Source organism: Lemur catta, chromosome 7, assembly GCF_020740605.2.
Source record: "Lemur catta isolate mLemCat1 chromosome 7, mLemCat1.pri, whole genome shotgun sequence".
Taxonomy (NCBI): Eukaryota; Metazoa; Chordata; class Mammalia; order Primates; family Lemuridae; genus Lemur; species Lemur catta.
Window position 1 is genome coordinate 82540902 of NC_059134.1, and position 26637 is coordinate 82567538.

Genomic DNA, 26637 nt, shown 5'->3' on the forward strand with positions numbered 1-26637 from the left:
AGACACCACTCAAAGCCCCTGTGCTCAGCGCCCCATTCCAAGCCAGCCTGGCTTCTGCTCTGCTTTGGTCAGGCTGCCCAGACAGAGTGGCCACAGGACCTGCTCTTCTCTGGGCTGTGCTCCCCTCCCAGAGCACCCACCTTCCCTGCCTTCTGCCACCGCAAATTCAAATCCAAGAATCATGGTGGAGACCAGGAGAGAAGAAAGCGGTTCCCTCCCCCTCCTGTTGCTTCTGCTAATTCAAGGCAGGCTTAATTCTTTGACACCCAGGCAACTCATAGGGTCTGTGGTGGAGGAAGTTGCAAGAGAGGAGAAATAAGAGCTACATTCGTCTAGATTAGAGATAAACTGGCAAACAAGCTATGCCTTAATCCATCCTTCCAGCATGTCCCAGACTCTCAGAGTCCTCTTGATTTTGAAACATGTTTTTAAAGCATGAGTGGATTATGATTGTCAGAAAAAAAAGGCAGTTTTCTTCCAGGCCTTAAGCTAGAAAAACTGCTATTCCTGTTTTCTCTGAAAATCAGCCCACTTTAGCATGCCCCACTGAGAAATGAAGGCAATCATTTTATGCCTGGGAATTACCAAAGATTTACTTGAAAGTGCTACCTCACACTCAGTGGGAAATAAGTCTAAATGAAAAGGAAAACAATTAGCCCAAATGTGCAAACCTCAACAGTGTTGATTGGTTGGTTGGTTGATTTTGAAAGCTCAATTTTATTTCTAGAATCAAAAATCGCAAAAACAAACAACAAACAACAAAACCCCCAGTAGTTACAGTCTCTGGGGGAGAAGCCCCTGGGGCAAGCGCAGACAGGGTTACTTTGAAGGCCACGTACCTTTGTGTTTGAGCTCCACTAGGGCCCTGGGAAAGGTGCCCAGTTGGACAAATTGGGCTCTCAAGTTGCAATCCATCAGGCCAAGAAAGCCACAGAGCCATCTGAAACAACAAACAAGCCCACGTTCTCTTGTCTGTCCTGTGCTTCCCCACTGGAACAGGACAGGCCTCCAGCCCCAAACTGGCTTCACTCTTTATTCAATCACTAGGACAGCGTTTCTCAAAGTATGGTCCAAGAACCACCTGCACCTGCATTAGAACCACCCAGGCTTCTCGTTAAATACACATGCTCAGCACCGTTCCCACACTTACTGAGTCCAGATCTCTGCAGGTTCCCTTCTTCCACACCATCAGGGCAGCCGGACCAGCAAGGCCTCTTTTTCCTCCCAGTCCATAGGCATTTTCCTGGCATTGTTCTCAGCTTATCCAGCTTAAGGTCCCTGGTCCATTGTTTTAATAATGCTCTTGCTAATATTCTAAACTTCCTTGCGATTCTACTGTGCCCTGCAATTCCACTGTGTTCTTCCAGTAAACACACTTCTCATCCACCTCAATAACATTTTCAAATCCCTTCAAAGTACAATTTCCCAATTACCAACCCCCAACTCTCTAGCACCTGACCTCACTTCTAATTCTCTGAGGACTTAGAATCTGCCAAATATGAATTCCATCCTCCTCTAGACACCAAAACATACACATCTGTCTACACTGGCTCCCTCACCTTGAGTCTTGATCCCACCCCACTTTCCTTCTCCGAACCTTACATTATCAATATGCCTCCTTTCTCCTTTGTGTTCACTTGTTTCCTCTCCATCGAATCCTTCCTTTGACTCTTTTTCCCCTTTGTAGAGTATCATTAGAGTGACAGATTAAGTACAGGTGTTTCCCTCCAATATCCCAGGAGGAGAATCATTACATCAACAAGGACATACTCTATATTTGACTACCACAATTGCATGTTAACATTTGTTCTCTATAAATCCTTAATAAAATAAAGAATATGTTTCCATATAGGTTTTAAAAACTTTTTGTTATAGAAATTTTTAAATATATTAAAAACTAGAGAAACTAGTATCATGAACTCCTACTTACCCATCACCTGGCCTCAACAGTTATTACCATTTTACCAATGTACATGTTTTAAAGAAAATTCTATATGTCAGGTCTTCACAGTATGCATCTTGAACTGATAAGGGCATATTTTAAAAACATAACCTCCAGGTCATTATTATAGCTAAATAATTAATAGTGATTTTTAATATCACTTAATACCCAGTCCACATTCCATTTTACCAATTATCTCATGGATGTTTTTCTACAGTTGGGTTGTTCAAATCAGGATTTGAACAAGGTTCTCATATTGTATCTCTTTGTTTTGTCTCTTAAGTTGCTTTTATCCTATATCAGTCTCCTTGCCATCTCCAGAACGTAGCTGTCTTCCCTGTTTTAATTTCTTCAGCTTTCACCTGGTCTTCTACCCTTTCAGATCTGGCTTCTGCCCCTATCACTCCCCAAAACAGGAATGACCTCCATACCTCCAAATCCAACAGACATTTCTTTTTTGTTCCAGTTATAAAATTTAGTAGCTTTATACAGGAATTTATTTTTATCTCTCATGGTTCATGGATTAACCAGAATCAGCTGAGCAGGTCTCACTTGAGCTTGCTCGAGGGGCTTCACATCAGGATGGCTTCTCTCCTCACATGGCGGGCATCCAGGTTGGATCGGCAGAACAACTGGGGACTAGCCAGGCATTTCTCTCTCTCTCTCTCTCTCTCTCCATTTCAAGATAGATGTTGCAAGGATTCATATGACCTTGAAAGTCACGCAGTGTCCCCTCTGCTTCAGTCTGTTGGTTGGACGGGTACAAGCCCCATTCGGCGCGGGACGGTGCTACACAAAGCTGTGAGTTTTAGAAAGACGGTTCACGGGGCGGCCATCTTTGTAGACTAGCTATCACACTTCTTCTTTGACTTTTCAACAACTATCAGCATCTCTGTGAACTATCTGCCTTTTGAAACACTCTGCCCCTTGCTCCCATAACATACCACTGGTCTGTTCCCTTTTATCTCTGTGACAAAAGCCTCTCTGCAGTCTTTGCAGGCCCCGTCTTCCTCCGCCCAGTCCTCCAGGCCTTGTCCTAGGTCTCTTCTCTCCCAAAGCCCTTTCATGCAGGTCCACAGTTTCAATTAACTCCTAAAATGCACGTGACTAAAATATTAATAACTCTGGCCCAAACCTATCCTCCGAGCACCATATTCTACCTTCTGGCTTCAGTAGCATCTTCAGCAAAGAACAGTACGTGTAGAAAAGTGACAAGATAAAGGAAAACGGCGTTAGGCTTCCAGAAGTGGGAAACTGGGAAGGTAAATACATGGAAGTAAACTAATGGAGTGAGGTTTGTTGGCGGCTTCCTGTGGTGCCGTGTCTGAGCTACCAAGAGCTGCCCTAGTAAAGGAGAATGTATGTTCTGTCTGCCAGTGGAAAGGCAGGAAGGCTAGAAAGAGCTCTTCATTCGTTTGCTGCTTCTTCATAGACTTTAGCTCGAAAATATTTATGTCAAAGAGGCTGCCATGCTTTGGAGATGGGGGTTTTGGCCCCTCCAAGTCTCATTTTGAAATTTGATCCTCAATGTTGGAGCTGGGGCCTGGTAGGTGTTTGGGTCCTGGGGGTGGATCCCTCAGGAATGGCTTGGTGCCAGTCCTTGGTAATGAGTTAGCTCTCACTCTATTAGTTCCTGGGAGACTTCCCTCCAGAGTTGGTTGTTAAAAAGAGTCCGGCGCCTTCCCCCTCTCTTGCTTCTGCTTTCTCACCGTGTGACCTTTGCACACACTGGCTCCCCTCCCCCTCCCACCATGAGTGGAAGTGATCTGTGGCCTCACCAGACGCAGGTGTTGATGCGTGTTTCTTGTACAGCCTGCAGAACCCCTGAGCTTCATAAACCTCTTTTCTTTGTAAATTACCCAGCTTCGTGTACTCCTTTACAGCAACACAAAAATGGACTGAGACGGGCTTATTTGGAGGTGACATATTCTAGTTTCTTTCACTTCCAGTCACAGCTGAGCAGCTGAAGCATCACTTCCTCTTGGATACTTTCCTGATCCCTCTGATAAGATCATACTTATCACATAAGATCCATACTACACAAATGCTCTTAGCATTGGGAACCTCTTCCTCGAAGCAGTCACCACTCCTGAGGTTTTACATGGATTTGTGTGATTATGCCATTAACGTCTCTCCCCTGTTAGACTGCAAGCACTATGAGGGCAGGAACCCTGTCTGGTTTTGCTCACTGCTATATTCTCAGTGTTTAGCACAGTATCTGGCACATAATAAACGTTCAAAACCATGAGTTGCATGAATGAAGGAGTTTGGGGATCAAAGTTATAGTGACCTTTACCTGGGGTCATATAACCTATAGCCCCAAATAGGAAACTTTTGAGAGTGAAAGGGGGTACTTTTAATAATTAAGCCAGGACAACAGGGTAAATGAAGACATTTCTATGCAAACCAGGATATATGGTCACCCCCTCTGTCTCTTGGCATTGCCCTGGAGTCTTTCCAATCCTTCCTGAGGAGAGATAGGACCTGCATTGCCAAAGGACCATACTAGGGCACCTCTCCTGGAACTTCCAAGATAAGCTTATTTTTCTTGGTTTGTGTTTATGAAGCTTTGGGGCACATCATGCAACTTGAGCACAAACCCCTAGAGTGTCCATAGGTTGCATAATATTTTCCTATACATCATGAATATAGAGAAATGGGCTTTCTTATATACTACTAATAAGAATGTAAACTGGTACACCTTTCTGGACAGCAATTTGGCATTTTGTCTTCAGAGTCTTCAGAAAAGGAGATACCTTTGACCTTGCAATTTTACATCTAGGAATTTATACCACAGAATAATCAGATAGCACCCAAAGATATGTATACAAGAGTTTATTGCAAAAAAAAAAGAGAGAAACAACCAATTCTCCACCCCTCCCTGTATTCACACCATTTGCCCTGTGAGTCCACTCTGTGCTTGGCACATGGCTTGCTTTGGCCATCAGGATGTGAGCAAATGTAATAGAAGCAGAGTCTTGCAAAAGCGCTTGCACACTTCTGCTTAGTCCTTGCTAGGCTGAGTAGCCATGAGAACATGCCTCCTGGGCTAGCTGCCTGGAGGATTACCCACCTGGAACAGCCGATTGCCTTAGTTGTCCCACCTGTGGCCATCCTAGACGAGCCAACAGCCAGCCAGTCCAGGCATATGAGTGAGCACAGTCAAAATGAAGATGACTGCTCAGCTAACCAGCCCCTGACCACAGAGACATGAGTGAGCCCAGCCCAGCAGAGATCAGTCAAGCTGAGCCCAGATCAGCTAAAACCTTACACGCTTGTAAGCCGTTTATTCTTGCATGCCACAGAGATGTTTAGGTTGCTCATTACAAAGAGCTAGTATGTCGATGGAATTCTGATAACAATTGCAGTCTAAACTTCCCACAATTGAGGAACGATGCAATACCATGCAGCCATTAAGAATGCTGATGTAGGTGGCTCACGCCTATAATCACAATAATTTGGGAGGCTGAAGAGGGAGGATCATTTGAGGCCAGGGGTTTGAGGCTGCAGTGGCCTGCGCTCCAGCCTGGGTGACAGAGCAAGATCCTGTCTCAAAAAAAAAAAAAAAAAGTAAAGACTATAGATTGCGATCACCTCTATAGTTCACTACTAAGGAAGTTTCTCTGAATGTGTAAAGCACCATGAGCAGGAGGTGCAACATGCTCTCCTGAGTGTGAAGCTGGCTCTCGGTGTTGCTTCACTGCAACAGCCATTGGCCATTGATGATCGGTCTGCTCTTCCTGGAAAATAGGGAGAGGATATAGTCTGAGTGGTTAAAAAGAAAAGAAAGAAAAAGAATGCCGATGTAGGTGTAAATGACTTGAAGTGTTCACAATAGACTGGTAAATTGCAGAAGGAATGGGAAGCAGGTTGCAAAACAATGTATGTACTATGATATCATTTTCATAAAACATAACCTTTATACATTTGCATATGAATGCATCAAGTCTGATATACAAAAAGATGCTGAAAGTGGTTATTTCTGGATGGTAGGATTTGAGGTGATTTTCGCTTTTTGTTTCTCTGTGTTTTATAGTTATTCTATAGGAGTATGCGTCACATGTAATTTTTCAAAGGGGGAAAAAAATCTCTCCTATAGAGCACACGATTTTTAAAAAATTATCCTTTGGTTTATCAGTAACAATCCTGAACGTGTTTCAAGTACTTTTTGTTGATAAGGTTGTCATCAGTTGTTCTTGCAGCATCCTGTGCTGCAAGACTTGGTAACATCGCCTCTTCCTGGATTCACGAAAGATTGCCCGTAGCAGAACACACTTGTCCTAACCCACCAGCAAACCTGAGAAGCTCTGTGGATGGGGCTGGCTTTAAGCCATGTTAGGGTGTTAGAAGAACCTCATTCTTCCAGCCCACCATTGAGATCCATCCCAGCAGAGTAGCTGAGGAAACTGTGGCTCCTACTCTATTAAGAACAGAGTGGAGCACTCTCAGTAACTACCTGCCTACAGGGCTTAGTTATAACCCTTGGTCAAACAAAAGAGAACTTTTTTCTAATTTCCTACCAACAGGGTGTCAAATTTCATACATTCAGAACAAGAAATTCAATGCCCCAGGGCAGCTAAGTATATCTAACTCCTTAATCCTTCCAAAGGATAAAAGGACTTGCTTTCTTTTCCTTCCTTCCTTTCTGCCTGCTTTCCTGCCTTCCTTTCTCTGTCTCTGTTTCTCTCTCTCCCTTTCTTCCTTTTTCCTTCCTTCCTTATCCAACATTTGCAGTTAGGTTTTCCTTTAAAATAAATCCTAGTTTAAAGCAAATAGATCTATTCTTGCACTCTCCTTGCCAATTCTCAACTTGCAATAAATCCCAAATCCATTTTTTTTTCTGCCACTACTGCTGCTGTTGCTAAAACCTTCCTCAGAGAGCTGGTGAAAATGGCACATCAGGCTGGTGGGTTCTACAACAATCATATCATCTGCCCTTATCTGGCTGTCCCTAAAACACTGGATTCTTTTAATCATTCCTCCTTCCTTCCTCCTCCTTTTCTCTAATTCAAGTAAATGTTAACCTTTTCAACCCTTTTTATGCCCCAGCACTCCTGCTTCACCCCTCTTGCACTCCACAGAGGCGTTGACTCAAAACACATGAGGTCCAACAACTGCTCTTTCCTCTGCCTCAAAATGTCTCCCTGCCGTCCTGTTTCCTGTTTATCACTCCTCCACCCCCAACCCCCAATCTCCCTCCAAGAACCTTGGTCCCAACCCAACTGGTTTTCCACACAACAGAGGTTATTTAAGGTCGAGTCCAGGGCACCAGGAGGAGTCCATGAGGCTCTCCAGATGCTCCATGAATCTCCTAAAATCAATGCAGTATTTTGTCCTTATATCAATTTCTAGGTGAGACTCCCTAGCTTTTGTTTAATTTCCAAAGTGCTCTATTGATTTGGGACTTGATTTTATCAGTTATCCTTTCTTGCATTTTTAGGCTCCCCCTTTTTCAACTGGTATCCTTTTTTCCATCTACACATAACCTGGATGTACCAGGGACATGGACAAGCATGAAATAAAATTACCAGGTATGCTAGTCTGCTTGGGCTGCCATAACAAAATTCCACAGGCTGGGTAGCTTAAACAACAGAAACTTATTTTCCCACACTTCTGGAGGACGGAAGTTTGTGATCAGGGGGCAAGCATGGTTGGTTTTTGGTAAGGGCTCTCTTCTGGGCTTGCCAGGCACTTTTTTGCAATATCCTCACATGCTCATATAACCTTCCCTTGGTGCGTGCATTCAGGGTACCTCTTTCCCCTTCTTATAAGGACACCAGTCCTATTGGATTAGGACCTCACCCTTCTGACTTCATTTAACTTTAATTGTCTTCTAAAGATCCTATCTCCAAATATAGTCACATTGGGGCTTAGCACTTCAACATATGGATTTTGAGGGAACTTAATTCAGTCCATAGCAGCAAAGATAAAAATAACTTGATTTAAGATATCAGAGTTGACATCTTTGTTACATTGGTAATAGCCTCCTAACTCATCTTTTTTTCTCTGGTTGCTTTTAAGATTTTCTCTTTATCACTGGTTGTAATCATGTTTCTTGTTTTTAGGGTTTATTGTGCTTTTAGGATCTGTGGCTTATAGTTTTTATCAAGTTTGGAAAATTTTGGCCATCATTTCTTCAAATGTTTTTTTCTGCCTCCTCTTCACAGACTTGTATTATATATATAATTTGAGGTCCCAGAGATCACTGATTCTATTTCATTTTTGTCTGTATGTTTTATTTAGGTTAGTTTCTATTGCTATGCCTTCGAGTTCATTAATATTTCCTTTGGCAATATATAATCTGCTAATCTTATATGATATATTTTTCATCTAAGATATCATAGTTTTGATATCTAGGCTTTCAATTTGTTTCTTTTTTTATATCTTCCCTGTCTCTTCTGAACTTTTAAAACATAATTGAATACAATTGTAATAACTGTTTTAATGCTGTTCTCTGTTATTCTAACACCTGTGTCAGTTCTGGGTCAATTTTTATTGATTGATTATTCTCCTCATTGTGTTTTGCTGTCTTGTTGTGTCTTTGATTGGATGCTATAAATTGTGAATTTTGCCTTATTGGGGGCTGGATATTTTTTGTAAATTTTCTTCAACTCTTTTCTGGGATGAAGTTAAGTTACTTAGAAACAATTTGATTTTTTTTTATCTCGCTTTTATTATTGTTTTGTTAGGCATTTTCTAGAGCACTGTTCAGTCTGACGTTAATTATTCCCCACTACTGAGGCAAGACCTTGCTGAGCACTCTCCCCAGTGCCCCAGGAACTATGAGTTTTTCCAGTCTGACTGGTGGGGACGGGTACAGTTCCTGCCACCCACTCTTCCTTCTAACCTTTCAGATGGCTCATTGCTTGGTCTCACCTGCATGCACCCGTCCATACTCTGCTGAATGCTTAAGGGGACCCTCTGCAGGTCTTTGGGATTCTCTGTCTGTGCAGCTATCTCCTCTCAGGTACTCTCTCCTAAGAATTACGGCTGATGTGGTCTCTCTGGACACTCACCTCTGTCTTTTCAACCCAAGGAGTCTGCCAGGATCCATCTTAGTTCTCCCTCTCTGCACGGTGGCCTGGGGTAATCATATTTATTCACTTTATGTCCAATGCCCTTCGTTGCCTGATGTCCAGTGTCTTGAAAATTGTTGTTTCAAATATTTTGTCCATTTCTGCTTATTTGTTTGTTTGTTTCAAATGGGAGGATAAATCCACTCCTTCAGTTACTCCATCTTGACTCGAAACATAAGTTGGTAGCTATAATTACTTTATTATTCATTCAGGATATGTTTGGGGCACCTACTCAGAGCCAGGCACTTTGCTAGGTATTGGGTATACAGTGGTGAACCAAAGGATATAGGGTCCTGGCCTCACAGCAAATCTGTCTTAAGGTGATCGACTTCGGTGAGAAAGCAATAAATGTGCTAGTCCCTGGATTTATGAATATGGACATGAATCAGATGTGATCATTTTTCTCAAGAAATTTAGAATTAGGAGAGACTAAAAGCAAATTTGTTAATACAAAGCAGACTTTGAAAAGTGGTATATGTAAGATACAAAGGCTCTGGGCATATAGATGAAGAAGTAATTAATTCTGATTTGAGGTATAAGGAAAAACTTCATGGAGGTGACATTTGAATTGGGCCTTGAAGTGTTTGTATAATTTTGAATGGTGGAGAGAAGTAGAGAGGAGGTAGAGATACTTAAAGTGTTTTCTTTTTTCTTTCTTTCTTTTTTTTTTTTCTTTTAGAGACAGGGCCTCCCTATGTTGCCCAGGCTGGTCTTGAACTCCTGGCCTCAAGCAATCCTCCTGCCTCAGCCTCGCAAAGTGCTGGGGTTACAGGTGTGAGCCACCGTGCCTGGCCTCAAAGTGTTTTTATGTGGCAGAAATAGCCATCCTGCTTGTTCTTCCTTGTCAACAGAACCCTAATAAAGTGCTTCAGAGGATGCTATATACAGCACTTTCCAGTCCCAGGGAATGAATCTTGATTGGTCTAAATCAACCATGGAACTTCAATTCCTCTTCCCTGTCACTGGACCAGGCATAGCATGTGACACAATTCTGGCCAGTGAGATGTGAGGGGAAGTCTGCTAGGAAGGTTTTCTTCCTAATAAAGAGACAAAACACTCCTTTTTTCCCTGCTTCTGAGAGAAAAACAAAAACCCCAAATCTTGGTTCCTTGAGGATGTCCTCAAGCCACCGGAATTAACCAAGCTGCAGTTGATCTAGCTTAAGGCTTCTTGTTACATGAGATTACAATGTTTTCTTATTGTTTTAGTAACTTCCGGTTAGATTTTTGTTGTAGTTAAGGATATTACGTGTAGCCAGATGCAGCAGATCAGCATACACTAAACTGATCAATTTACCTATCTGAACCTTGCTTTTCCTTTTCACTGGTTCAACCCTCTGCTAAATGTTACTCCTCTTGCTCCGGTTCCTTTGCCTCATCAAGAATGGAGGTTAACCTAAGAGATGACAATGTACTTAGTCTCTCCATGTATGCACATGGGGAGAAATGCAAAGCAATTTTTAAAATGAAAGAAAGCAATTGTGCATGCAATACTTTGACTATTTCATATTGTCACCCTTCCTTATCCTTTAGCTGGGAGGACTCGTTGAACTCTCATGGGAGGTTGGAGGGATAAAAATAAATATAAAGGAAGAAAGTGGAGGCAAGCCCAGGGGAAATTATGTAAACTCTTCCGGATTCACAGCAGTGCTGGAATTCTCTGGTAATTCCCACAGGAGCCAAGACTACCTCTGGAACAATCTGTTGGAAACCACTCATGTCTGGCAGAAAGCCAACTATTAACAAGGGCACAGGATATGCCATCATCATTGCCGAGAGTCCCAATCAATCCCAGGGACCCAGGCCAGCCCAGGGCAAAAGTTGTGAATAAGCAAAGAGTGTCACATTTTCTTTCCCATTCCCTTCCTAATCCTCTTTATTTTTCTAGCCCTGATCTCATTCCCTGTGCCTGCTCCCACTCCTTCTCCTCCCTCACTCAGCAATTCATATCCTGCCTGCCTGATGAGCACAGAAGGTACTGAGCCGCCTACCTCAGGACACTTGCATTTCAGTAGGGAGCTCTTACACACCCAAAGTAATGCTAGAAATTCTCTACTGCTCTGTTGCTAGAAATCCAAGCCTCTAGACTGGCAGTGGAGAACATGTTTGGCCTCAAGCATAGCGCTTCTTGCCCCATGCAAAGTCAGCGGAGGTGGGTTGAGGTTCCAAGGACTCACTGCCAGCCCATGGGGATGTACAGGGTCATAAGGACATTACTTCACACCCCACTGTCCTCTGCCAGCTCACGCGGGACCTTATCCTCCTCTCATATAACCACACCCCACCATCTAACTTATCCTACTCACCTTCCATCTAAGTGTAGATGTTCCTTCCTCCAGGAGGTCTTCCCTGATGGATCCCCAAGTCTGGGTCCTGTTGCTTTGATATGTCTGCATAATACTGAATGCTTTTCTCTCTGAGCACTTGTCATGCTGATTTGCAATCCATATATGCTCAATAAACCAGTATCCAGCACAGCCCTGACATTTAGCAGGTGCTCGTTTACTGAATGAATGAACACACACACACACACACACACACACACACACATCTATACATATATGTAGCTCTGCAGAGACCATGACTGTCTTGTTCCCATTGTACCCTCAGCACCCAATCCAGTGCTTAGGCTGTGGTAGGCAAACAGTAACTATTCATTAATTGATTGACATAGATCTTCATCAGAAAGGTCCTTTCATCTAAGCTGCTATTGATAATGTCTTGACATCCTTATTGAAAGGGCAAGAAGCACAGCCCAGGCCTTTTTTAGAATATCAGGGATGGAGGTAGGGACACAGCAAGATAGAGGAAACTTCTGGGAGTTCGTCTACCCAGGTCTGTGAGGGTGGGCTTCTCTCTTCAACCATAGTTTTAGTTTTCTAGGGATTCTTAACTTAGAGCTTATGGGTGGGGCTTCAGATCAGGAATCCTTCTGACACTTTAATCAAACATCCAGGTCAGTAGCTGTGCATTTTTCTGGAAAAGGGTCATCAATGAGTTTCAAAAAGCTGTGACACAGAAAGAATTATTGCTCTAGACATGCACCATCCAATATAGTAGCCACTAGCCGCCTCTGGCTATTTCAGTTTAAATCACAATTAAAATTTCAATGCCTCAGTTACGCTAAGCTACATGTCAAGTGCTCAGTAGCCACCACCCATAGGACAGCCCAGATACATTAATAGAACATTCCCATCATCGCAGAAAGTTCGATGGGACAGAGCTTCTCTGTATTGGCAGCGATGCCGATGTAACGTACAGATAAGATCTGACTCACAGAGTGCTTATGTAAAATGAGTTGCCAATATTTAGAAATAAAAACATAAAAATCTGAAATCCTGATGTCTTTCAGGAAACAGGAGTGCCAGCGCAGGGCCCGCATTCCTCCTGGCAGCTGGAACGCACACAAGACTGCTCGCTTTGGATGGGCCCTCCGTGGCATTTGAGTTTGCGACCCCCGTTTCTAGAGGACCTCGCCCACACTGGTGCGGTCGCTTTCCAGTCTCTCGTGTTTGTAACCAGACTTCAAATTTCGCCAAGTGGGGTTGGACTGGGCTTAAGAGCGCATTTTAAGGCAGGGTCGGGGGCGGAGGTTCGGGCTCTCAGCTGGAAGTTGAGGGGCCGGGGGGAGCCTCCGTCCTTACGGTTCTCTGGAACTGGAGGAAGAGAGAGGGAATTCTATCCTGAACATCTGTTGCTTGACAAAGAACTTCTTCCCAGTTTTCCTCCAAGCCCTCCAGTCCCCAGCCCAGTTCGCCCGGGCCCGCCCCTAGCGACGGGATGGCGGGGAGGGGCCGAGGCGAAACCCGAGCCCCGCGCCCACCGCCCGGGCTGGCGACGTGGCTCGGCGGCCCCGGCCTCCCCCGGCAGCGCGGCGGCCAATGGGCGTGTGAGCGGGGCCGCCCGCAGCTCCCCAGCCCGAGGCCCGGGGCGCGCCCCTCTGCTCGGGCCCGGGGCGGGCACTGGCGGCGGGGCTGGCCCGTCCCCTCCCCCGCGCCCGCCCCGCCGCCGCGGCGCTCCGAGCCCCCATTCCCGCGCCGCCGCTCCTGCCGCTCGCTCGGTGCCGCCCTCCCCACGGGACGATGGCGCCCGGTGGCCGCGGCCGCCGCCTGGGGCTCGCCCTGGGGCTGCTGCTGCTGGTGCTGGCGCCGCGGGCGCTGCGGGCCAAGCCCACGGTGCGCAAGGAGCGCGTGCTGCGGCCCGACTCGGAGCTGGGCGAGCGGCCGCCCGAGGACAACCAGAGCTTCCAGTACGACCACGAGGCCTTCCTGGGCAAGGAAGACTCCAAGACCTTCGATCAGCTCACCCCGGACGAGAGCAAGGAGAGGCTGGGGTGAGGCCGCGGCCCGGGCCGCGCAGGGGCGGCTCGGGTGCCCGGGGGCCACCCGGGCGGGAGCCACGCGGGACGCCGGCGGAAAGCGAAAGCGAAATCGCGCGCGCGGCCCCGAAGGCGGGTCCCGCCGGCTCCGCGCCGGGGCGCGGGCGAAGTTGCCCGAGGGCGCCTGGACCCCGCCGTGGAGGTCGGCGCCCCGCCCGGCCGGGCTGGCTCCCCGCGGGGAGGCGAGAACGTGGCAGCGGCCGCGGGAGCCAGGACGGCCGGGGCCCGCCCCCTCCCCTTGCTTGCATCAGAAGGGAGGGAAGAAAATGTACAAAAGAAGAGTTTGTCCACAGTGGCCTTTCAATGACTTGAGTTCTAACCCACTCTCGCAGTTTCTCTCTTACCCCCATTCCCGGAGAGAGGGGCTTGAGACACTTGCTAAGGAGGTCTCGAGGACGAACAGAATTGGATAAAAGATGAAGGGGCAGGCGAGGGAGGGGTTCATCCTGGCCTATGCTGGAGTGTTCTTGCCTTTTGACTAATTGCCCGGTAAATCTGGTGGAAGGATTTAAAAATCTGGTTGTTAAGAAGGGAGGGGCAGTTGGGGATGAGAGACGGTGGGGGGCGAGAATGGAAACTGGTCTCCCAGTTTGTGTTTCCAACAGATGTCTGCAGAGATAGTTCTTTTGTAACTGATTTGTTGGGGACAAAAAGCTGAAGGGGGGCCTTGGTCGTGGATTTTGAATTTCGCTGTTGAAGGCAGTTGAGTCAGGAAACAAACCTGGGAAACAAAACTTTGGTACATCCCAGTACACCCTCCCCGGCTCCCTTGAAGAGACACTTGGGCAATGTGCAAAGTTATCTGGAAATCCTTCTAGAGGAATCAGCAGCCAACCTGGCCCCAGATGGAGGGAGGCAGGGCTGGGGAGGGACCCTGCAGCCCTGCCTACTGGGCACCGTGGCTCCCGGAACCTGGTTCCTGGGGGTGGAGGATCTTCAGGTTCTGCTACGTTAAAAAGAACACAGCCATCCCTGTGCTCCTGGGGGCTGCCAGAGGCCAACATGTTTAGTTAGAAGATGAGGATAAATTATACCTATTGTGTAGGTGCACCATCTGCCTGCTCTGATAAATAGATCTTTGAACTTCAAAGTCATCTCCTAACAATTACCTTTCATCTTGCAGAGTACTTTCTCTTCTTGTTTAGGACTTAACAATGAGGGCCATTGATGAGTTCAGTCCATTGTATTGCTTGGAAGCACTTGGACACTGATTTATTCTGGGGTCTTGAGTGGCAGCCACATTGTCACTGGAGAGGAGGAAGGGGAGAGATTTTGGGATCTGGAGTAGGGAACTCTATAGTTTGTGGTCCTGCAGCTTCCAGTTTAATGCCTTCATCGTAGCCTAGTGGTGAGAACAAGTGCTGATGGAGTTGGTCTGGGTTTGGGCCTTGTATCAATACCTTGACTTCATGCATTTATTCATGCAGCAAACATTTGAGTGGCTAACGTGTACTAGGCACATCACATACTTGCCAGGTACAAAGATGAAACCTCATGCTCTAAGCCTCAGAGTGCTTATAATCAAATGTGGAGGAGAGCGGCACAGACAGACACTATGCATGATTGCTGTGACGGTGGCATGTCGAAAGGACAGTGAGCACATCCAGGAGGAGGAGCCCCTAAGGTTAGAGAGAGCGGCTTGGGGTTTGGAGATGTCACCTTATCAGAGCTTGCAGGGTGATTCAGAGGTTGCCAGGTGTACAACAGAGGAAGGCATTCCTGAAGAGAGAATAGTCCATTTATAAAAGGTTTTGAAACCTGTTCTGGGGCATGAGGAGTGTTGGGTCTGCAAAGGGACAGGGAGGAAGAAGTGAGAGATGAGAGTAGAGGGGAATCCTAGGGCAGAGCAGGGAGGACCTCCGCGAGATGGAGATTTGATATTATCCTGTATGGGGTTGAAAGTCAGACTAACTGAGGCACCACCAGGGAGACCAGGGGCGGGGGAGAGGTGATGAATGCTGAAGAGGGCATGGCCGATGGCAGGAGAGGATGAATCCAGACACTAGTGGGAGGTAGAACTGGCAGCTTTTGCCCTTGACTCAATGCCAGAGTGAGGAGGGAGGCAGGAGTGGAAGGAGGCAGGAATCAAGGGTGACACCCGGGTCTCTGGCTTGAGTCACTGGGTGGGTGGTGGCTGCATCATTCACCTGTAAGGTGAATCTGGAGTGGAGGTGGCACAGGGGGTGTTGGAAATTACGCATCCAGTTTGGGATGGAGCTGAGTGTGAGGAGCCACTGCCCTAGTCACAGCTTCTGTTTCAAGAGTCCCTCCAAGTCTGGGCTGCCGAGGGATGAGCATGGCTGGATCTAGGCAACATTGTCACCACTACCTGACCATTGATTCTGAAAATGTGACTGCTCTAACGCTCCTAGAGAAACCTAGGGCAGACGGTTGCAAAGTGAAGATCCTTTGCATAGACTACATACAGTCACAAACATGGTACCCTGTCTTAGAAAAAAATATACTTGCCAACATTTAAGATTTGAGTGATTGCACATACAGACCCCAATTTCTGGTTTCTCTTGACACCTTTGTCCCTACATGGCAGTCATCATCTGCAGCAGAGTTGGGCAGCCTTGCTTGTGCTGGCAGGGATCTCCACGCTGCCGTAGGCCCCCTGGAGGTTTTGCTCATTTCTGCTACCTGCTGAGTGTCGAGTTTTCCACGTCCACCCCTGATGTACAGTATTGTCTTTAGTGGGAAAAGGCACAGGTTCTCTCTTTTATTCTTCAACATTCCTTGTGAAGTAGGTGTTCCAGTTTACAGATGGGAAACTGACGCTCAGAGAGTGAAGTCACTTGCCCAAGATCACACAGATAATGGAGACCAGAGCCAGGAGGAGGACCCAGGGTTCTGATTAAAGGGTTGGGCTTTGTCTACATCATAGCTGCCTTTCCCAGTATCTCCCTCTTGAGGTTTTTAGAGAGCGAGGTTAAGATCATATTTATTCGTTCAACAAATATTTGTTGAGCCCCTACTATGTGTCAGGCTGAGCTATGTCTTGGATGCTTATTTGTCATAGATTAGATGCTGTCCTTTCCACAAAAGAGGTTTGTACAGTCGGGTGTCATTAGGTCTTTGCTGGCCTGGGATTCTGCTCCTCAGTTAGCTTTGGGTAACCCATTGGGGTGTCACCACCGTATCCCCAGGACTGGAGCAGTGCCCAGGACATAGTAGGTAGGCTGAACATAGCACAGTATTGAAAGAATTCTGTTGTGTCTAGTTGTGATTTTCCGGGGGGAAGCTTGAAGAGACTTGAGGTTTAGGCTTAGTCTTGAGAGCTGTTCAGACAGTAAATGAAGGGACACTTAAAGGTTGTGAGAGGTGTTTACTCCTTCCCGAGAAAGAGGAGCCTGGGCTCCCCAGGTTCAGGTAGGAGGTGGAGACTTTGATTTTTCACTCTGCCCCTTCTCCTGTGCACCCCCTCCCCCAAAAAAGTTACAGGAGATTTTCTCCATCAAACTCTCCAGCTGTACTCATGAAGAAGTAATGAATTCATCTCCCATTTTTAATTAAAGATTAACTGCCAATCAGACCTTCTGTTGAAAAGTAAGAAAATTTAACCACTGAAGTTGATACAATTCCAGTCCCAAACAAAGAAATCAATCCATAGTTAGTCTGTCTAACCTCATCCCAGGTAAATGGACTTCTAAGGTGAAACTATTTTAAACATTGGAAATAGCTGGTGGGTGTCTTTGAAGTTCTTCTCTGCAGGGATGGTGTCCCTACCCTGGGACCGCCTGGCCTAGATATGGACAATGGTGAGTTCCCAACCTGAAGTTTGCTCTGGACTAGCGTTTGGGGTACCTTAGTGGAGTCCAGTGGGAAATTTCTGGAACCTGGGGCAGCTGTGGAGATGGTGACACCAGTGGCTTAGGGGTCTTCACTCTGACAGCAAAGGGTTTAAAAGGGTTTAGCTGGTCAAGTTTCTCACAGCTGCTAAGCTGGTCAAGTTTCTTTAATAGATTCCATGATGTCAAGGCTCTTTCAACTCCCACATTTAGTGCTTTATCCAACAAGATCTGGTCACCTTCTGCTTCAAGTTTCAAGTATTTGAGTTCAAGATGGTGGGATTTTTTTTTTTTTAAACAAAGAACTCACTCATTTTTTTGGGTTACATAGAATTTTGCACTTTTTGCATTGGACCCAGAGCCAGAAGATACGAGTTCTTATGCTGGTTGTTACCAAATACTAGCTGTGTAATCTTGAAAACATCCTTCAATTTCTCTGGGCCTCAGTTTCCATTACTGTAAAATGAGAAAGTTGGACTATATCAGGGAGGAATAATAGGCTTCATCTTACAGATCAGCTTGAATCAATTAGTAGTGGCCGTCTCCAGAGCACTGTGCTAAGAAGAATTCTGAGGTCACCTCTAGGTTTATCGGGACAGAGGGACATGATCCATCAGCAGTATCTGCCATTGGCACTGGTTAGAGGTGAAAGCATGTCAACCGTGGAAGGATAAACTGTAAGATCCTTTCCAGCACCATCAGATCATTGATTCCATTTTAGTTGTTTATACCTTTTAGATCATGTAGGTGTTTGATCTTTTGCTGGACCAGGATCACAACACGCCTTGATAAGCCTTGTGGGTTTTTTTTTTTTTTTTTTAATACAGGAAGATTGTTGATCGCATTGACAATGATGGGGATGGCTTTGTCACCACCGAGGAGCTAAAAACCTGGATCAAACGGGTGCAGAAAAGATACATCTACGATAATGTCGCTAAAGTCTGGAAGGATTATGATAGGGACAAAGACGATAAAATTTCCTGGGAAGAATACAAACAAGCCACCTATGGTTACTACCTAGGTAAGACCTGGTGCTGCAGGAGCGATTACACAGCCAGGGCCTGGGTCACAAGCTTCTTGCGGGAGACTCTCTACTGTCTTGTTGTATCTGCTCCCTTTGGGGAGATGTCTCAACCTCCTAAGTAGCACCTGCTTGTGTAACATCCTCCTCTGCTTACTCAGAATGTACTGAGTTGCTTACTTACTCTGAGTGAAGTTATAGATAGGAGGGAGGGGGTGTGAGAGACTAATAAAAAAATCCCTTAGGTTGCTACCCTACTTCAATTTACATCTCAGAGGAACACCGAGAAGAAAGCAGAGGGGACATGGTGTCTGTGGTACAGTTTCAAACTGCTGCCTGATTTTGGATAGCAAGGATTGGGTGGGCCCGGGCAGTCAGGGAAGGCTTCCTGGTGAGGGTGCCTGGGAGCTGGGTCTTGAAGAGTGAATTTATATTTGGAGAGAGAGGCCTGTGGGGAAGGAGGGGAAACTGGGGTTCCAAGGAACAGGGTGAAGACCTGCTGTGTGCATGGTAGAGAGATTAATAGCAAAGAAACAGGCCCGAGGGGAACCTGTTCACACACACGTGGCCAGAATCAGGAAGATCTGGGAAGCCTGGCAGGGGCACTTAGATAAGATGTTGTGGGCAGTAGGGAGCCTTGTGTTGTAGATCAAAGACTAATATGATGAAAGCAGAATTCTGCGAAGAGAAGTATGGCGTTAGTATGGTCTAAAACCTGTGTTCTTAACCACTTGTGGTAAAGCCCCTAATAAGCCATTAGGGCCTAGATTATGCAGTGGCTTGAAGGGACAGATACTAGAGTCATTCTGAAATAAAATATTTTAAAGAACTCAGTAGGTCATGACCTTTTGTTCCATGTGTACCACTGGGGCATGAAAGATGAGTGATCGAGAAGGACACGCTTTTCTCAGCAGCGTGGTTTAAACATTTCTGCCTATGTCCTGCAGGAAACCCCACAGAGTTTCATGATTCTCCAGAGCATCAAACCTTTAAAAAGATGCTGCCACGTGACGAGAGAAGGTTCAAGGCTGCGGACCAGGATGGTGACCTGACAGCCACTCGGGAGGAGTTCACCGCCTTTCTGCACCCCGAGGAGTTTGAGCATATGAAGGAAATTGTGGTTTTGGTAAGATACACGAAGATCTTGGGCTGGGAAAAGATCAGAGAGAAAAACTGTCCCCAATTCTTGTCCCTTCCTCCAAAGACAGAATGTTTTTCAGCCTGAAGGGAATTACAGAAGGACTCTGAAGTGGAATGTGTTGGAATACCTGGCTACCCAGTAAATCCATCAGGGCAGGCTAGCTGCTGTAACAAATAGCCCCCAGTCATAGCCATTTAACACAGCCAAAGCGATTCCAGTCAGAAGGATCTGCTGGGCAGCTCTCCTCTAGGTGCTATGGGGTAGCCAGGCTGCTTCCCTCTTGGGTTCTGCCATCTTGGGACTTCTCTGTCACTGAGTTGCTGTCAGAGAACTATGAGATAGTGGGCAATTATTAAATAAAATATGAAAGTATGTCTGACTTTTTAATGTATTATACTGTATATTTAGTAATTGACTTAATGAGGTTTCTTGCGAGGGCCAATAATTAGATGAGTTTACTGTCTGTTGGCAAAGCAGCTCAAAGGCATCCGGGTAAAAGAACATGGTCCACCTTTGAGCAGAGAGCCAATCCCAAGGGCACGGGTCTGGCAGCACCCAGCTGGCAGACGAAGGAAAAGCGAGGGAATGAGAAGACACAGTCTGTCTCTACTGTTCTGGCAGGGAAATGACACATCCCTTCCGCTTACGTTCATTGGCCCCTCCTAAATCTGAGGAGGCTGGGAAATACAGCTTAGATATTATCTAGAAAGAGCACATGGGTTTAGTGAGCAACCAAGCTAGTCTCTGCCCCATTTTTCAGCTTTGAGGGAATTCGAAAAAGACTGAAATAGAGTGTGTGGGATTGTTAAAACTGTATGGGAGCTTAAGGTGAAAATTATGGCTGGACAGGGTGCTGCCCTTGGGGGTGCGGGCTTTGGAGGGGAGTGGCCCAGACCCCAGGCCCTGAGGGGATGACTGCTTGCAAGGCCTCAGAGTGTAATTGCTCTCAATAGTGTCTTGTTGGGTCCCAAATGTCTTCATTTTCCATGACAACTTAATAAATGCCATCACTTGTTTCTTGGGCAGATGCCCCCAGCCAGTTCCACCTGCTTGAATGCTGGGAAACAGGTGCTAAAGCTTTTGTTTGTAGTCAGCTCTGGGTGACTGTAGTTATCCACTTGGTGGCTGGTGCCACTCTTGCCTCGTGCTTCATCCTCATGACCTCCATGACCCTAAGGACTGGACACTGGTGCCAAGAATACTTTCTCTTTACCACCCAGCGTCCACTTAGTGATAGTTAATTTGCCAGAGGACAGTGCAGGTGGAGAATTATCCACAAATGGATCATGTGCCTTCGGCATTGGCTCTCTGCTCTCCGGTGGGCCATGTTCTTTGGCCCAGGATGCCTCTGAGCTGCTCTGCCAACGGACAGTAAACTCATTTAATTACTGACCCTGGCAAAAAACCTCATTAAGTCAAATATATTAAATATACAGTATAATACATTAAGAAGTCAACTATACTTTTATATTTTAATTGTCTGCTGTTTCATATTTCTCTGACAGCAACTCAGTGCTCATAGTCCAGTTAGCACTGGACTCTATTTTTGTGATCATCTTATCGAGTGGTTCTCACACTGGGTTCCTCCCAGGTCCCCCGGGGGTATTTGGCTGGATGGTGGAGCTGGGTGGCCTGGCAGGGCTTGTGATATAATCAGAGCACTTCTGGGTTTGCAGGTACATTTTCTTTTGAAGAGAGTGTTCTGCTCTTGAAATTGGGGGGTGGGGAAGTAGGGATAGAAACCACTGCCTGGTTTTTACAGATGAGAAACTAATACCTAGGGAGGTAGGGAGACGAGCCAGAAGTCACCAAGCATTCAGCCATAAAAGCGGGACAAAGGAGGACAATAGCATTCTCAGACTTAGAACACACAGCCATCTCGCATTGTGTTTTCCCCTTTGCTTCCTAGGAAACTCTGGAGGACATTGACAAGAACGGGGATGGGTTTGTGGATCAGGATGAGTATATTGGTGAGTGCTTGCTCAGCTGTCCCAACTGGGCCACATTCCTCCACCCACATGTCTGGCTACTTTCCCCAGACGTCTCTTTTAACAACAGCTGCAAGTCTGTAAGTGTCACTCCTGTGCATTTCCAGTGGGGAGGCCTTCCAGCCCCATCTGTCCCATCAGCCCTAGCCGTGCAGTATCAGGGAAGCATTATTAGACCTCATTCAGTGGAGAAGAGATGAAAAGCCTAGCCCTGCCACTAGGCTGGCCAGCAATTGGCCCCACGGCTCTGAGAGGTACCCTTCCTCACACTGCCTAGTTTTACTTTTGCACAGTGGGATTGGCAATCCCTTAGACTTACGGGGAAGACAGAGCAGACAGTGTTGGGGAAAGAATCTCTGAGTAGGTGCAGCTATGATCAACAGACCTGTTTATGTGCCCAGCTCTCTGCACAAAGGCATTCTTCTTGGGTAAATGCTTTTACAAAGTGCACAACTGCCCAATTATATAGCCATTTTGTGCCTCTAGTTTTCCGTCCTGTAGTTGGGAGTGCCATACCTAGAATTTTGTTCTGAAGGGCTTCACTGAAGCAACAGCAAGAAGTGTGTTTTCAGGAATCTGTGAGCACTGGCTGGCTGAGAGTCAACTCAATACACTTGGGTCAGAACCCACCACGGCTGGTGAGAGCCCTTCCCCGCAGCCCACCAGCCCCTCCAGCCTCCCATGCAGAAAGGACTGAAGCAGCAGGCAACAAGGAAATTTCCATTCGATCCTTACCAGCTGCTAAGGCACAAGCTCCAACTACAGCTGCCTTCTCACGACAGCTCTTCGTTTCCCAAGTCTCAATAAAGTAAAAGCTGGAAAATCATTTGATTTAGGTGTTAACCTAGGAAAAGAGGGATGGGATGGATATAATTTTTGTACACATCTTTAATGTGTACATGGCAGTTAATTACCTTTAAATGTAAAACCAGAGCCCGAGTTGCCATCAGCCTCTGGTTTTATGGTTGTACTATTTTGCCACCCCATGAAAGAGAGCAAGTGTCATCAGTAATGAAGAGCAAAGTTTCCTCTAATCATTAGAAATTATGTTTGATCCTGAGAAGCGAACACTGTTCCCTGTCTGTCATTGGTAACAGACAGGTAGCTCTTGCTGTAGTAATTAAAGTGATCTTGGTGGCACTACGTTTGTAGAATAACAGATGCCGACAGCTCCCTCGTCTGAGCAAGCAGCAGAGCCTTCCTCTCGCTGGGTGCACGTGCGAGCAAAGCACTCCAAGCTGCGTCTCGCCGTGATGGTGGGGATGAAATGAGACTGACAGCAAAGGCTGCCTGATTAAAACAAACAATGCAGTGCTTTTGACTGAAACTGTGTGCTCTGCCGGGCCCTCCTGAACTCTGCACTGAAATGGTGTAAAGTCAGGAGCAGAACTCTGTGAGTGGCTTTGCCTAAAAGAAGCATTGCATTCTTTATGCTGGTCAGAGAGGAAGGCGGAGGCGTTGTGCTTGAAAATCAAATGCTGAGTGACTTGCAGCCAGAGAGACCCAATGTATCCACTTGTCGTTTCTAGGGGAGCCTTCTGTTCAGGAAGGGACTGTTCAGGAGTGGAAAACTGGTGGTGATGTGGCAGTAGGAAAGGCACTGGAATGAGAGGCCCTGGCTTCTCCACTGACCCTGGGGGAGTCATGCCTCAGTTTACTCATCTGTAAATGGGAATAAATAGTACCTATCCTTGCAGGGTTGGATGCAGTTCCAATTAGTTAATATATGGGGTAGCTCTTTGTCAACAAACTATGTGCACGTGTCAGCTGTGGGCTATCCTGCAGCTACGTTGTAGCCAAGGGTCTTGCCTCTCTTTTTCCTTCCTTCACTACCTGCTCCTTCACCACTTGGCATTTCCAAGCTCTGCTCCCATTGAAGAAAAACTGCCCACAAAGTACCTCTCTTTTCCAAGAAGACCCAGTGATGAAACACACAATGCATAAACATTGTCTTCTTTTTCCTTTCTTTGCCGTTTTGTACAGTGGGGATAATGATCTATCTTACAGAATTGTTTTAAGGATGAAATAAAATGACATATGTGAAGGCCCTTTGGAAATTATATAAACATAATAATAATGAACACAGTGGTTAAGACCATGGGTTAAAAGCAGAGTGCCCATGCTCCTGTTTAGCTGTGGGTCGTTGGGTAAGCCTTTGCCTTAGTGTTTTCATCTGTAAAATGGGAGTAATAACAGTACCTAGTTCATAAAGTAGTTGTGAGAAATTCAAATGAAAAAATATATGTAAAGTACTTTATACAGTATCTGGACAATAGAAAGTGCTCAGTGGTGGTCATTATTATTAGTTTTCACTTATATAGTGCCTGCCAGTTTGGGTTGTAGAGGGCTTTTACTTAGATGGCCCATTTGATCTTCATAATAACCCGGTGATTTATCCATTTTTATCTCCATTTTACAGATAAAGAAACTTAAGGTTTACTGAACTAAGTAACTTAATCCCAGTTGCTGAACTAAGTCAAGAGCCGGGATTCATCTTCCGGCTCCTAAGCGCAGGTCTTTCTAGTCTACCACGCGGCCTTCACAGTGGATGCACCGTCACATTGTCCCCAAGGAACTGCCCCCCAACTGTTTGAGTTAGGTCTCTTGATTGGTCATCACCTTGCCAAACTCAGGAGGCCACGTTTTTTGGTTTTTACCTTCTCACTTGTCTTCATAACCAAGAACAACCTTCCCTTCTAGCGGACATGTTTTCCCACGAGGAGAACGGCCCTGAGCCGGACTGGGTGGTGTCAGAACGAGAGCAGTTTAATGAATTCCGGGATCTGAACAAGGACGGGAAGTTGGACAAAGATGAGATCCGCCACTGGATCCTCCCTCAAGATTATGACCACGCACAGGCGGAGGCCAGGCACCTGGTGTATGAGTCAGACAAAAACAAGGTATTTCACATTCTTCTGCAATCATTGATTCAAGGGAGACCATTTACATAAGATTGGTTTTGTTTGCTTCTTTGGCGATAGCATTGCTATTGACCTTTCATTCTTGCCCTACAGTAGAGACCTGTAAACTTAACCAATGCCCTGATAACCCACAGGGAGGTCATTAGACCCAGACATTCCTGGATAGCCTGATATGCACCGCAGATTTACATTAAGTCACGTCTAGCATTGGAGAACCAGTAACTTAGATGTGGGCAGGCCATGGATTTAAGAAGTATACCCTACATTGCCCTAGGACTAGCTTATTTATCCAAATAAATAAGTAAATAAATTTAGAAAAAAGTTCTGCCTCTTCCCCACTTGGCTAATTGTCCCAAATTCTCAGGTTATGTGGTTAGGCCACAAAAGGGAAGTGGAATTCTTCAGGGCCTGTTTTGGAAATACCAACCCTGCTTGTAGACACAGGTGGATTCTAGCGTCTGAATTACTCAGAGGCCTCACGTGATGTACATTAGCACAGCCTTTATAGCAGGAGGTTGTTCTGGTTTGGAGTTTTGTGGCGCAGTAATGGCAGATGAAGAAGGTACCCAGCAGCTTCTGAATTATTAAAGGTAGTATTGAAAGCGCTGCATATCAGTGAAATAACATGAGCATCACGCTGAGTTACTACAGTTATCAGAGCTTCAGTGACAGACTTCTTTCCTCTCTTCCACAGGATGAGAAGCTGACTAAAGAAGAGATCTTGGAGAACTGGAACATGTTTGTTGGAAGCCAAGCTACCAATTATGGGGAAGATCTCACAAAAAATCATGATGAACTTTGATAGACACTCACCATGTATGGCAGACTGTCAGAGGCTTTCTTTTATCGTCTTGGGTGGTTGCTATGATTGTCTAATTTACAGCAGGTGTGTTCCCCACAAAGCAAGTTTATACCTCAGATTGGGGTATAAAAGTTGTTTTTCACTGAATGTTTACTGGGAAATGGTCATCACTATTCTTTCAGTAACGTTTCTCTCAAAACACATTAAAATCTTGGTAGACTGCAGTTCTCTTTGGGGATACATTGCTACAACATGACTTTTTAAGGTTTTTTTTCCATTAAATTTAAACGAAAGGAGGATAAAACTTGAAAAAGCTCTGTTGTTCAGAAGTTGGGTGGGTTGGGGGGGGCAGTATACGAGTGACTGCTATGTATTTTAACTACCAGATTTTTTATATTTGCCACTGTTAAATAGTTGGTAAGGGAAAGTTCTGATTAAGCTAAAGTGGTGTTACCCTAGCAGCTTATTTCAGAGCAAATCTGATGTTTCAGATTCTTCCTTCTTGACTTCATACTCTGAGCTGTCACTGCGTTTTTCTGTATGGACCTGCTAATGTGCACAATAAATCCACATCTTTGTCTTTTTGTTTTTATAAGAAGAAGCAATCGAGACAGATAATGTGAAAAAGAAAGGAACTTACAGGTAGGGAAAAGAATGTCAGACACTTGAACAACTGTAGGAAAATGATAAATACTTTAAATAAACTTGAGAAAATTTTCTTGACATGCAAATGAGGTAGTTCTGATCTTTGAAATAGTGACTAGAAATACCATCTGTTTCCTCGATGGTCACCGACTGGAATGAAGTGGTGGGATGTAGCGGGATTCTGGAACGACACCTTCCAGTCCAGTGAATCCATAACCCTCAGACCTGCCCCTGGAATAGCTTATACTATGGAATTAGGACAAGGTGATCTTCTGAGCCATTGACTGAACTGGCAAAAACAACTGTTACACATTGAAATTTCACCTTGTAAGTAGGAAGCGAATGAAATAAAGAATCTTCCTGAGGATTTTCTACAGTGTCTTGTGGTGTTTGACTTCACAGATGCCATTTGTGGCATCATTATTCATACAGAATTAAGCTGTGGGATTGGATTCCATGAATAAGATTATAAAGGTTCTGGTTTTTTAAATCCAGTTGCTAGAATGTTCAGAATATACTCATGTTTACTAATTTGATAAATGTATATACTTAACGTCTTTTCTTCTCTATGCAGTTAGGGAATCAGCAGGTCAACTGTGAGATCTTCCCGAGACAGGTTTCCGTTGGAAAACCCAGACTTCTTACCTGGGCCTGTGGGGCCCTACCTCCCTCATCAGCATCATCCCTTACCACTCTCCCCTTCACTCTCCCTCCCCCCCAATATTCTAGCCCCACTGACTTTCTAGTCCTCAAACAGCATGATCATCCCCAGATTGGGCCCTTTGCACTTGCTATTCCCTGAGATTCAGAATACCCATCTCTCACTTCCTTGGGTAACTCCTGCTACCTCCTCAATGCAGCCTTCCAGATCCCACTATTTAAAGTAATCCCGACTTGAATCCCTTTCTCCTGTCCTCATTTTATTTTCTTCTT

The 26637-nt window shown here is 45.6% G+C and overlaps 1 protein-coding gene and 1 pseudogene across 1 annotated transcript; both read left to right on the forward strand.

The window, feature by feature from the left end:
• The first annotated feature begins 5510 nt into the window (after positions 1 to 5510).
• Positions 5511 to 5716, forward strand: LOC123643006 (annotated as a pseudogene).
• A 7239-nt stretch (positions 5717 to 12955) lies between these two features.
• Positions 12956 to 26076, forward strand: RCN1 (reticulocalbin 1). The gene is made up of 6 exons (XM_045557733.1): positions 12956 to 13350; positions 18014 to 18207; positions 19155 to 19333; positions 21258 to 21318; positions 24037 to 24236; positions 24952 to 26076. Exons 1-6 carry the CDS (start codon positions 13100 to 13102, stop codon positions 25057 to 25059), a joined length of 993 nt encoding a protein of 330 aa, XP_045413689.1. The 5' UTR covers positions 12956 to 13099; the 3' UTR covers positions 25060 to 26076.
• The last annotated feature ends 561 nt before the right edge of the window (positions 26077 to 26637 follow it).

Excerpts from the sequence above, each read along its gene's own strand:
- RCN1 (XM_045557733.1), top strand. The coding sequence starts at position 13,100 with ATGGCGCCCGGTGGCCGCGGCCGCCGCCTGGGGCTCGCCCTGGGGCTG. Across the intron at positions 21,319-24,036 it reads GGATCAGGATGAGTATATTG|CGGACATGTTTTCCCACGAG; the intron begins GTGAGTGCTTGC and ends CTTCCCTTCTAG. Across the intron at positions 24,237-24,951 it reads ATGAGTCAGACAAAAACAAG|GATGAGAAGCTGACTAAAGA; the intron begins GTATTTCACATT and ends TCTCTTCCACAG.